The sequence below is a fragment of the Arvicanthis niloticus genome, chromosome 10, assembly GCF_011762505.2.
Source record: "Arvicanthis niloticus isolate mArvNil1 chromosome 10, mArvNil1.pat.X, whole genome shotgun sequence".
Taxonomy (NCBI): domain Eukaryota; kingdom Metazoa; phylum Chordata; class Mammalia; order Rodentia; family Muridae; genus Arvicanthis; species Arvicanthis niloticus.
The window spans coordinates 61,597,968-61,611,757 of record NC_047667.1 but is presented as its reverse complement, the minus strand read 5'-3'; the positions used below and the strand labels follow the sequence as shown (position 1 = coordinate 61,611,757).

The 13,790-nt window shown below is 38.5% G+C and overlaps 1 protein-coding gene and 1 long non-coding RNA gene across 2 annotated transcripts in view; one reads left to right on the top strand and one right to left on the bottom strand.

Annotated features, from left to right (window-relative positions):
- LOC143443736 (uncharacterized) overlaps positions 1-13,790 on the top strand; it is a 144,969-nt gene that overhangs the window by 82,585 nt on the left and 48,594 nt on the right. The gene's annotated exons all lie outside the window — the stretch shown is intronic.
- Ush2a (usherin) overlaps positions 1-13,790 on the bottom strand; it is a 681,657-nt gene that overhangs the window by 665,516 nt on the left and 2,351 nt on the right. The window contains exon 3 of the mRNA XM_034512972.2: positions 10,790-10,955. Coding sequence (XP_034368863.1) covers positions 10,790-10,955 — 166 coding nt within the window. The remainder of the gene's footprint in view (positions 1-10,789; positions 10,956-13,790) is intronic.

Sequence of the window (13,790 nt, the reverse complement as noted above, 5' to 3'; positions counted from 1 at the left end):
AAAATGAATGGAACTGTAAGACATCATGCTAAGTGAAACAAATCTGACACAAGAACACCACACTCAAGATTGAGATCTGACTATGAAACAGTTCTCACTAGTATTAGAAGTGGCAGAGGGATAGTGGAGGCAAAGGCTGACAAATCAACAGCAGCTAGAGAGAAGTACCATGCTCGAGTACTCTACAGCACAGTGGGGTGACCAAAGTCCACAATAACCTGTCATGCTCTGTGTAACGAGGAGAGGGCTCAAGTCTTAATACATAGTGAACATGAGGAGATGAAAATGTTAGCATCCTAATTTGAGCTACACTTATTGTATGCATTCACTGAAACATCACACTCCAGTTCAAAAATACATAGAATTATGTTAATTAAATTATCCAGAGACCGAGATGCTAATTACCACGATTCATTTTCATCCACTGCATACGTGTAGCAAATTATCATGATGTATAACATAAATATATATGATTAAAATATCAATCAATAAAAACACAGAGAAGCACTATTTATGTGATATCTACACTTCAACCTCCGAGCCCCTAGGTTTTGCGATATCCTCACGACATGTGTTACTTTAATATTGATCAAAGCCTTTCTCCCACACATTTTGATGTGTTCTGTGTGTGATCCTGGGAAGTGTTGGAATGAATTTATTCCCAGGGGTCAGTATTTTTCCACACACACAAAAAGTGAGGTCACACAATTCACCTCACTTGTAGCTCATCCCTTCAACTGTCCTTTTCTGTGTCTCATTTTTAACCCAAACATTGAATTCAATGGTTTCCTGTAAAATTACTGAGGCAAAAATACCTCCAAATTATTTGTATGGAACACTCTTGCCAAATAACTAGAACAACACAAAGGATTCCTTTCCCAGAAGTCAACTGTAAATTATATAGCATACACACGTAATCAACACTCTCTTGGCTCCATCCCCCATGCTTGTGTAGGTATGGGCAATTGGCCCTTATCCTCAGGTTCTTGAGCTTCTCTTCATGGCTCTGTGTTTTGCTCTTGAGCCCTATTTTAAGTTACAGGGTTTCTGCCCCTTTCTATCTTTCTCCAATCCCCATGATAAAAGCAATTGAATACTAAGCACAAACAGAAGATAGCTATTTATTTTTCTACTTTTCAAACATGATGTTCTGAGTCATATTATCTTTTGATTTGGAGGAAACAGGATGAAAGTTCTATATCCATTATAACCACTCATTAATTTATAAATAGATCACTTGAAAGTAGGTTGACTATTACACATTTTTTTTTTATTCTTGGAAACATGTCTTTTAAAACTGTTTCCCCTTAGCCTTGAATACAACTCAGATAGGAACCTTGAATAATTTAGAATATTGTATTTAAGAGAGAAATACCAAAGAAAATAGATGGGGAAATAAAACTATTCAAGTCTATGTTTAAGAACATCCCTAGTTTCTATTCCTTTGTGAAATGCTGCATGCCATGAGCCCAATTCTGCCCTGGGGGGTGTGCACACTGCTCTGGCTAGTGATGTACAACTGATGGCATCACTTAGCCCTTTGGGCACAAAAACAACTACCCACAAAAGAGCAAAAATCACCCAAGTCTTATTATACTTGGCTTTTAGGGGAAGATGCTCAGAATGGCAATTCCATTCGCTGAATGGGTTTAAGCAGCACCATCATCAGATGTGAACCATTATAAATTTGACAGAATCGCCATGGTGGCATTTTCAAGACTAGACATTGTTTAATAAGAAAACTAAGTAGACACAGAAAAACACTTTTTTATTGCAAATTTTAATTTTAGTGCCATACAGAATCAACATAGGGCATGATATTTGTATATATTTCATATATATATTATAGCTATTGTTGAGGGCTAGCCATTCTCTTACAGAAATAAATAGGTAAGTTTATCTTTAAATATCAGTTTCTAGGTTTAAATGTTAATTTATTCATGGCTTTCTGTATGTCTTGATTAGAAGTGTCCCTGTAGAAATTATCTCATTGGTCTCATGTCTTTTCTGTAAAACATTACCTTGATGACATTCAAACTGATCAAGGTAAACATTACAATGTTCCTTGTACTGTTCTGTTATGCACATGGGCTAAACAAGACTATTTTGAGTGTGTACATCATATAGTCCATGTATTTATAATTTTAATAATGGCAATACAATACCATAAAAATTATTACACATGTTTAGAATCCATTAATAAAAAATATGTTATGCATCAAAAGAGATATTCTCTCCCCCCAAAAAAATTCTTTATTGCTTCAAGTGTCTGAGCTACTTTTCCCTAGCTATTTTTGCTTGACACAATGACATAGTTCTAGGTAACTCAGTGTCTCTCTGATACCTTTCACCATCTTGAGTTTCCATGTTTCACTCCCTCTTTCTTCTGGACAGAATTTTCTGTTTTCCTCTTTATACCAACCAAAAGTCTATTAGTCTTTAAGAATTAACTAATGTGACCCTTTCTTTAGGCGCTTTTCCCAACATTCCTGACTTAAAGTTGGTAATTCCTTGCATTGGGTTCTAGTTGCCTTATTTTCTTATAATCTTCTAAGATTAGCAAGGTGGAAAGAAATAACACACCGGCCTCATTTTAGGCCAGTAAAGACATGCTGGACTATGAGCCTGGAGGATGTTAGTTTCTTGTTTATGCTAATGAATTCCAAAGATGGAGATTATGGCTCAGAACTGAGGCCCAGCTTGTGCTATGTATCACAAGCATGACTAATTTCTGGGACCTCTATTTGAATAAATTAGACTTCATGAAAGTACACACACCAGAATACCAGCATCTATCAACTCTACCTCCCTTCTATCAACAAAGCACTCACCAGAATACCAGGATCTGTCAACTCTACATTCCTTCTGTCACCAAAGGTTGTCATTTTCATAAATTGTTTTCATCATATGAACCATTGACCCTTTCACTCACCTAGCACTGTTTCAGCTGGGCAACTGTGGCCTGCCTTTACCCATGCCTTCAGGATTACTTGTTCCCTGTCTCTATAGTCAAGTAGTGCTTAGCAAAATGTAATCTGCCCACAGCATATATGTCTCCCTTCAACCCCTAACTCTCCATCACTGTCCCCTTCCCACCATATCTACAGATTCTCACTTAAGATAGTGCAGCCTGTTCAATGATGTTTAATGTACAGTCTCTTCTGTCTACTATTCTTCATTTTGTACTATGCTTTGTAGTCTGCCTGCTGTGCTCAAGGCACTGGCTTCTGCATCTCTCACATACAACGCATGTCCTGTCCTAAAGGGCATTAAGACTGCCTGTTGTGTATGTGAAAAGTTTATTCTCTATGTAACAGCTTGGTTGAATGCATCCTATTGCATGCATATGAACTCTGGATATACAGATGTTCCATTTACAGTAGGTTTAGCAATCCAGACTCCAGGCGGAAAGAGTGTGAGTCATGGTGAAGATGCATTCATCCAGTCATGATGGTTGTGCTACACAGGACACTGGAGAATATGTACGGGTTACTCTTAGAATCCTATGAATAACTGGAAGCTGCAGCTCACTATAACTGCCTAGCATCCCAACAAAATATGTATCATATATTGCTATCCAGTAAAAGATCAAAATTTAAAATGTGCTATATAGTTTCAACCAAAACTATATCAAGCACACCATTATAAATTGAACCAAGCAAAGGCTAAGTAGATCTAATCAAGTAAGACTTAATGTAGAATATAGTCTAGTAAGCCTTCTATTATTTTTCCTTCCTTTTAAAACATTGTATGTATGTGCATGCACACATATGTATGTGTCATAAGTCAAGTGCGGATGTTAGATGACAATTTACATGGGTCAGTTCTCTCCATCCATCATGTGGGTTCTGGGGACCAACCTTGGGCTGCTAGGCTTGGTGGTAAATGCTGTTACACACTGAGCCATCCCTTTAGCACTAACTTGTGCATAGAACTGGTAAGTGGTACTTTACATAAAAAAATAATCCAGTGGTACATTTAAATCACTTAGAGAAATGAGAGATACAGCTGCAAAGTATATAGAGTCTTTCTATGAATGTATGAATATGTAAAACATAACACATACATATATACATTGTAAATATGTGAGAATAGCTACAAACATATCAAAATTATATTTCTGTTACAATCAGGTCTTTTCAGTTCCTGTGGCATTTTATACTTGTTGGTCAGGGAACTTTGAAAAAATGACCCTTTAGATTTTTTAAATGACTTAGTTTATGAAAATTTAGTTACTAAAATATTTCATTTTTACTTATGTTCATGTTTGTGTGTCAGCATGGGTCCCGCTGAGATCACAGAAGGTACAGAGCTAGAGGAGTTACATACTGTTGTGCGCTGCCCACTGTGAGTTCGGAGTATCAAACTCTGGTCCTCTGAAGAACCAAGAAGTTGTCTTAACCACTGACCCATCTTTACAGCCCTTATGGTAATTCATGGATTTTATTTTAATAAAATAAAATGGACAGGTTGTGCTAATTCTTGAGGGCCCCATTTTTTTCTGAACTCTACAATGAGAATTTCCTGAGCCAATACAGTACAGCTTCAATCAGCATTTGCAATATAACCATGTGAGATGGTTCATGTTATATACACAAACCACACCTAAAAACATCATTCTGATCATTAACTCCTGTTCCAGATACTTCATAAGTTCTTTGTTCTAACTTTGCTCTGAATAACCCAACAACATTCAACTAATTTAGGTGGTAGCCAGATTACTTGAGATGCTCTGCCAGAAGAGATTATGTGTAACGCACACACATGCTTATGTGACTAGGCACATGAAGTTACAAGTGTAATCAATGATAGTTATTAAAGGAGCAATATGGTTGAGAGACCTTGAAATGGGGGTGAGGGCAAGGTACAACTCCCATGAACATTACTAGACAGCATTCTAACCTGAGGGAGCTTCCATGGCATCCCTGTTCCATGACCTGGCCCCATCACCCAGGGGCATTTAAACAGTCTTATTAATTGTGCATATATGTATAGATACGCCAAGGCCTAGATACTCATTTATCTAGTCCAACAAATTGTTTCTTGAAGTGCATGTCTATCTCCAGAGCTCTCAATAGTTTTCTTTTTACAAAGTGAAGACATAAATCAAAACAACATACTTCACATACAAACCAGGACTCTACAATCCCTCTACCCTTCCTACTGACTGCTCCAGTGGTACATTTAAACCACTTAGAGAAATGAGAGATACAGCTGCAAAGTATAGAGTCTTTCTATGAATGTATGAATATGTAAAACATAACACATACATATATACATTGTAAATATATGAGAATAGCTACAAACATATCAAAATTATATTTCTGTTTTACCAAGTCATTTACCAATATCTTCTCCGTCCATTGTTATCAAGATGCCCCTCTTCATACTGCCGTGTCTAGGCTTCTCTGGGACTCAGCTGGTCAGTGTACTCAGAGCCTTTGAGATACTATAGACTACGTGAACAGCCCTGTAGCTAAAACAGTCCCTGAGACTTCACTCTCCTGACACTGCATCAGTTGCAACTCATGGCTTACTGTAATTCAGCATGGTTTCTAGAGAGAGACTCTACTGGTGATCCCTTGAAGCTATAGGTTCCATGAAGTGTGTGAGTCACTTATATGGCAAAGACAATTTTCACAGTAGATTTGGGAGTGGGAGGGAGGTACTTTTTAGTGACAGGCAGCTAAATGCTTCCAAGCAGTATTGCCTGCCAATCCACAACAAAATACTCAATAAAATTCCTCTATATATTTCAAACTTAAAAAAAATCTATCTTATAGTAATGACAATATATATAAATCGAATATGAATATTAAGCCCTTAAGGATCTGCAAAGATTATCTCTATGGTGCTTAATGAAATTATGAACTGATTTTATGAGTTTCAGTATAAAAAGTATGGTTTAATAAATTTTTATTACATAAATTGGCCAATATTTTAAACCCCCAAACAAAATTTGAGTCAGCAACCATTTAAGATTGAAGTCCCTGAATGAATATTAATTTACAAACTTCCCATTTTCTGATGGTTCTTATCTCAAAATGCTGGCTTTCACACAAATGCTGATAAAGCCATCACTAGAAGCCATCACTAGAACAGTCTGTGTGTTTAGGATATTAGGTCTCTTCTGTTTCCTATAGCTGGCCCTTCCTGGTATCTTTATTGCCCAGGGATTTAATCATTTAAAAGCATTTAGAAATGTTCTGGGGAAGTTAACATTCTGAGTTCTTAAATTGCTTTTTACATCATGAATTTATTCATTGTATGTGTGCATGCGTATCCCGTGGCATGCATTTGATGACCAGAAAGCAAGTTGCATGTGGTCAAAGGATAACTCTCAGGACACACTTCACTCCCTTCACTCTGCAGAGCCCTGGGGACTGAACTAATTATATTTGGTGATGTGTCATCCCCATTGCTCAATATTCTCATTTTGTCCATGAGGAGTAGATGCTAAATGAACCCTCTGAACACAGGTCATTGGAACAGAGGGCAGGAAACACTGAGTGAGCACTGAACCCATGGTGGTTCAGCATTGAGAAGCCATAAGAAGGTAAAGGATCTAGAGAGACAGGAAGTAAACCTTAACACAGAGACATGCAGAATCCATAGGTTGTCTAACTCCCATGAGCTGGTAGCTTCAGGGTGACCTAGTGATTAAGACATGCCCATGTATCTGAAAATACACACATAAACACATGCTGCTGTCATGGGGTGCCATCCTGAGATGGTCTCACTACATGTGGTACTGTGATAGAAAAGTTCTCAGTTTCATTTCTTTGCAGCTCATAACAATTAACACTGTGCTGTCCTAGCCAACATCTACCATGTGGCCTAGTGTAGCCCTGGGGAAACATCACTGAAGAAAGCTCATTGAAGAACAAAACATATCAGGTAAGGTTTGAAACAGTTGGGGCCTGCTAAATAGGGCTAGGGGATTAGGCATGACTGAACAAATGCATACAGAGACAAGGTCACAAAAAAAAAAAAAAGAGCAGTTATGTTTAATGGAAAGTCCAGAAGCACTTTCTGTTCAGTGGGTTTGCTGTCCTGTTACTTTGTGTGGGCTTTCTCAAGGAATCTGGGATTTAGAAGAACAGAAGAGTTCCATACTAGCTTGTCCTGGGGTTGGGGGAAATAATCAATTCGTGCCAAGTAAGCTGATTTTCTTATGCTGCTGAGCAGGGAAAAAGAGCTATTCCAGTCAGCTCTTATTCCAAGCTATTCCCACTGACCCACTGGGAAGCATCACACACAAGGGAAAGGCTGAGGATACCTTAGTCTTTGCTCTCTGTAAGGGGTATTTAGCTGAGAAGACATCTAAGTTCAGGATAGGAAGGGCGAATAGCCAGTTTAGTATTAACAACCAATCCTGCAACAGTATTTAGTCCCCATGATTTATTTTGACAGATGTGTGTATACATAATTTTGTTGTTGATTGGTTATGTGTGTATATATACTAACTTGTTGTTGGTTGATTTTGTGTGTGTGTATGATTTTTTTATTTTATGTTTTTATTCTCTTATGGTGGGTACTTGGTTGTTATCTAAAATTTTGTAATTTTTGATATTATGATATAATTGTATCATTTTTTAAAAAGTAAATACAAAGACAGACATTACACTGTCATATGTAGAATATGAAACAGACAAATCAAAAGACACGATGTTAGAAGCATCAGGGGGAATATGGAGACACTTGAGAAGACGGTTCCTTGAATAAATAAGCAAGATTGCTTTGCAAGTGTGAGGGTCTGCATCCAAACTCCCAACACCTACATAAAATGGTAGACATGGTTTTGTGTACCTGGCCTAGTGTGCTGTCAGGAATGGAGACATGAGATTTAATAACTCAGGCTTGCTAGCCAATAGCCAAGCTCCTAGCTCAGTGAGAGATCCTGTCTCAAGTGAATAAGGTGGAGAGAGTGATGGAACAGGAGATCTGATCCATTTCTCTGGCCCTCATGGATACATGTACCCATGCACACAAGTGCACACACATGCATACATGTATACACACACGCAAGACCAAAGGTTAAAAGGGGAAAGAGTGTGTTGCATGCACACATGGGAGTGTTACAGTGTTACAGTGCTGTCCAGTGTTTTATATAGTTTATGCTTAGTAACAAACTGACACAGCAGTCATGAAAAAGGATATAAAGCTAATTACGCTTTCGGTTTTTGTTGTCAATAAGTGAATAAAAAATATAATTGACAGTGAACATCTAAGACCCTGAGAGAAGCCTGGAGCTTCAGAATGGCCATTCTGACAGCGAGAGGTTCAGTGACATGTACGGATTTGGGAACGGGCAAGGGCTTAATCAGCACCATTAATCTGGCTGTGTGATGTTTTCATTTGTGACTTAATTAGAGTCCAGTGAGTTTATTCTAAAAACTTAATAGCCAGACACAGCAGCACTCGCTTGTAATCTCAGCACTTAGGAAACAGAAGCAGGGGGCTGGCAATTTGCAGCCAGTCTGGGCAACAGCTTAATGTCTGTGCTGTCAGTCAAGGCCCTGCCTCAAAAACTCAATTAAAAATTTAAAACAAAGAAAAAGAAAAACACGTATAAATCAGAAAGAAGAACTTGTCTCTTGGTAGACAAACACTTTAAACCATATGCAGCCTCACTAAATCATCAGCGCTGGAAGTGGAGTCATGGCCCAGCAGTTAAAACAACTTGATGCTCTTCCAGGGGGTGAGGCTCAGTTCCTAGCACCCACATGGTGGTTCTTAACCCCTGTGACCCTAATTTTAGGAAATCTGATACCCACTTCCAGCTTCCTCTGGCACTATACACATAGAAGTACATTTAACTAAATGCAAGCAAACCATTAATACCCATGAAATATAAAAATAAAAATTATTAAGCCATCAGTATGCTATCCTTTAAAGAGGGGAAGATTTAAAAAAAAAATTACCTAAACTAGGAGGTAGATGACTCCACCTACATGCATAAAATGATGGTGTGACTCCAGTAGAGTCCCCATAAGGCTATTCTCCTGGACAGTCATTCAGACACAGCTACCTCTTTGCACTTGGAACTTGCTTCTTAAAGTTTTCAAGTACTACTGTCTGTCAACGCCTTGCCCTTTCACAGAACAGTCAAAACAGAGGCATCCAGAAAGATTGGCTTCATTGTTGCAGACACCAAAATTTTCCAAAAACAGTCAGATGTTTTGGCATTGTCTGCAAAGTCCCTTTATATAAAATTTCCTATGTCCTCATTTTAAAATTTAGAGCCCAATTTCATTGCACCAATCAATTGTTAGAATGGGCATCTTCTAGAAATAAGACAAGTGGTTCCCTATCTGTTAATTTACTGAACCACTACTATCAACTGAGGATTGCCAAGATGGAGTCTAGCTCTCACTACAGGGCCAATGTTAGGTGGGATCAACTCTCTGCATTTTTCTCAGTGGCACAGAAACACAAGAGAACCCTGATCCTCCTCAACCACTCTTACTAAGCTCAAATTCTTGCCAAAAATCCTGAGTAGCTATGAAAACTTTCTGAATGCCTTCCTAAAACCAATTCAACAATTGCAGATGTGTGTGTGTGTGCATGTGTGTTTGTTTGTGTGTGTGTGTTTGTGTGTGTGTATGTGTATGCACACATGCACATTCATGTATTTTTCTCTTGAGGTTGATAATGCACTCGTAGGCCAAAATATTATATTTTCAATAGTTATAATCAGAAAAAACCAAATGTGTATACAGTATGTTCTCAAATGATCAATAATGATATCATGCTGTAAGAACAATTTAAATCAAATTAAGAATTGTCAAGACCACCTAGATAAATCTATTTAGTACCTGATTCAGGACAGTAGCCAGGTGTCTATTTAGATAGATAGCTGAAGATAGATAGATAGATAGATAGATAGATAGATAGATAGATAGATAGATAGAGATATGGATACTCAGTATATGCTTGCTTTCTTTATATACAGACATACATATGTGTAAAAATATAGACACATACGTATGTATATGCATGTGCACACATGTGTATTTGAATTCAAAGATCATTTCTACAAAATTCAAGGAGGAATTTTGCTGGTCTCTGGGTGAGTGCCCATATGGGAGCACCTCCTGGGAAATGGAGCATGCTCTACCTCTGGTTTGAAAAGCAGGAGTGGGTTTGGCAGTACTGAGACACAGGAAGCCCTGAAGAAACAAAAGGCAGGTCTGTCTATATTCTAGACACTGCAAATGCCAGACATCTCACAGCTATCTCAGCATCTGATGGCCCAGAAGGTTCTTCCAAACTGTGGGTGACAAGAACAATGATCATATAACACCTTCTGAGTGCCTCGAGTGCAAAGTTCACTAGTTCTAAGGTCACCGATTTAATGCAACAGCCAAGTTCCGTTCACATCAACAGACACTATCTGAAAAAGACAGCTGTAGGAACCAAGCAAGGATTTAAAGCCTGCCACAACTAGTGAGATCAGTGTTGGATTCTAAAGGGCTTAACATCTAAACATAAAATGCAGGGACCAAATAAAACAGAAATTCTCTGGACATGTGATTAGTGCCCAAGGTATCATTACTGTTCAGCTCTGGGGCTGAGAGTTTTACAGCATCTTAAGGGGGGAGAAACTGCTAACACATGAGATACAGCATGAGGTCACTGAAATATCTGCCTTCCTTTGCTGTCATTTACATAGACCTGGGATTTAGATACAGCTTTCGCTTTTCTGGGTAGGTGCCATTTAAAGGAAAAGACAGGAAGACAGATCTCCGTGTTTAACCAAATGTTAAATATTTTTTATTTTACTCACCTGCACACTGAGATGAATCCATTTCTTCATAAGAATTCTCCCTGGTGTCATTACTTTTATTGGAGGCTGCAAACCATTTACTGTGCGATAATAAAACATGGTCTCTTTCTCAGATATTGTAACTTTGAACACAATCTGCCCATCCACTGTCTTTTCTATCACACACCTAAGGAAGCAACCAGAAAAGACAGAAAAGGTCAGCATCCAAGCAAAACGACAAGCTGAGGTACTGTCCTGTTAAAGTGACCCCAGCCCCACCCAAAACGGTGTGCTATGAGTACCTGAATCTCATTACACTCCTAGAAACCCTTATTCCAACAGAAGTCATTTTACTTCAGAAAAAAAAAATGTGATTCTTATTTACAATATTTTCCCCAGAGCCTCAACACCCTTCATTAGAGATTCATGTTGGAAGGTAAAGTAGTTGCATCCTACTGGAAAACTAACATTTAGGCTACTGGCCCATTAGTTCCCTGCTATTCCTTTTATAGGAAGTGGTAGGACACACCACATCCCACAGGGGTATTGAGTCATCAGGGCAAATCCTTCTTCTTCTTCTAATGTCAAATGAATTTGGAGTCCATGGAAGGCTCTGAGTTATTAGCCCTGAAGTCAAAATTGCTCTATTTGATTCCTGGGATGAAACAGACTGAACCACCACCATCTCTTCGTCTTTATTATGCATTGGCCAGAAGCCAAGAACAGTGTGTGCAAGATGGCTACCTTCTGTGACCACAGTCCAGCTGAGACACGGACATGGTGTAGTGATTCTGGACAGAGGCCTTCTCTCCAAGAATAAGATTAAGTAGGATTTCGATGACGTAAAATAACTTTTAGGAAGGACCTAATTCTTGAGTCACACTTATGCTACTTTAAAGACTGGGTTTTGTTACACAACCCCAGCTGGTTTTGATCTTGCAGGCTCTCCAGCCCAACCTCCTGAGTGTTGAGGTGATGGGTGAGTGACACCCTTCTGGGCTGGATTTTTTTTTTCCAAAGGTCACTTCTCTACAGATCGTCTGGTATGCCTTTCAGATCCCAGGGCTCCTCCCTCACCTGACTGCCATCTTCTCAGGCCAGACATCTCCACATGCATCACTGATCACAAAACCCTCTTCTCAGGTCAAAGATGTTTAAGCATTGTGTTTCTTCCTGTTCACTAAGCATGCTTTGCCATCTAAGTAGGAATGAGACTCTTTCCATCAGAGCACCCAGATTCTGGGGACTGAAGGATAAATGAGATACTACAGACTGCCCCCACCCCCCAAAAAAGTAATCAAAATCAGTCAGGAGAATCCTAGAGGCAAAAGCAACATTGGGCCACCCAAGAATTGCTGTAAAAGATGTCTCAAAATTATCCTCACAGGGAGGATTTAAAAACCTTTGTTCACTTTGATCTATGTTTGTCCCAAGTTGGAAAACAGAGTAAGATTGCAGAGCACTGGTCTCTTTTTTATTGACACTAACTCACTATTATTTTTGTCTGCATTTGGTAAGATATGAAATAAGGCATTTTTAATTAGGGCAAATAAATTTAGATAAAAGCTTTTAGAATACATACATACATACATACACACACACACATACACTCTACTGCAGGCTATTTTTAATGCTTTGGTAATTAAATATTTGTGATTTACTAACATGAAAAAACCTGCCATTATACTGTTTCTCTGGGCCTTTAGTTTAAGAGTTTTTCTTTGTTCATTTGTCTTGAGTATAAAATCTACAAGTGAGAATTCAATCATTACACAGGAATGTATTTACCAAATGCAGACTTATTTCCCCAAGCTTGCTGAAAATGCTTTTCTTAATATGTTATTGATTATCTCCCTTGCTATTTTGTTTGCTTGTAAACACTCTAGCTTTGGTAGATAATAAATGTGAGATGGAGGCAGGTAGTAAAATATTTAGGAACTGGATTTATTCTGCTCCTGAATACACAGTAATTGGATAATCCATGTTTTGTTTGTTTTACTTATCTGGAGCAAACACCCCCAAATTCCCCCAATTCCCATAGGTACTTTAGCATCAAGAATAAAATGACCTTGATATAAGCAATAGACCCCCCAAACTATAAACCTCATGCCAGCACCTCTAGGAATGCCCCTTTATCTTATCATTAGGAAAGGAGGCAATGGAAGGGGCGTTTGGTACAGAGATGCCTTTGCAAACTTGAAAAGGTGTTTTCAGAGTCTGGATGCTGATGGCATGACAAGTGGCTTCAATTTAATGACATTTCCAACAGTAAAACAGCGAAGTGTTTTGTGTGTTTTTTGTTTGTTTGGGTTTTTTTTGTTGTTGTTTGTTGTTTTGTTTTTTGTTTTTTTTTTTTTGAGTGATTGAAACAGAGATAATGGACTGCAATTATTTTAACTCCAAACTTAAAACAAAAGTAAAAGTGAGATACACGATGAGCCTTCCCTTGGCAGACGAAATGTAAGTACCTCAGATGTCTAAGTCACATTTGCTCGTGAGATGGCAAGATTTCTTGTTGTTTCATAGGTTCTAAGATACTACCTTAACACAGTCCTACAAAGCAAATGTCTGAAGGGCATGTGCCCAACACTACTAAGAGACAAAAGATGGGGTGGAAGTTACTAGAACATGCATCACAAGAAAATGGCCTAAACAAAAAAAATTAATGGTAGCCAGAGAGAGAGTCAAAGGCTAAGAGTGTTTGATGCTCATGCAAAGGACCTGAGTGCAGTTCCCAAAACCCACATCTGGTGGCTTGTTGGGACCCACAGTGGCAGCTCCATGGTCCCCAAACCCCTCTCTGGCCTCTATAGGCAACACATACACACACACACACACACACACACACACACACACAAAATCACATACATAGCAAAATTTAAAAAGTAAATTAAATAAAGATCAGTCAAAATGTTGCTGATATTTCTAAACAAGCCTTGTGTTACTTAGGAGACTATAGTCAACTGTCACTGAGAGAAGAGAATACAGCAGGAAAAGCTTGTGACTACACAAACCAAAGTTG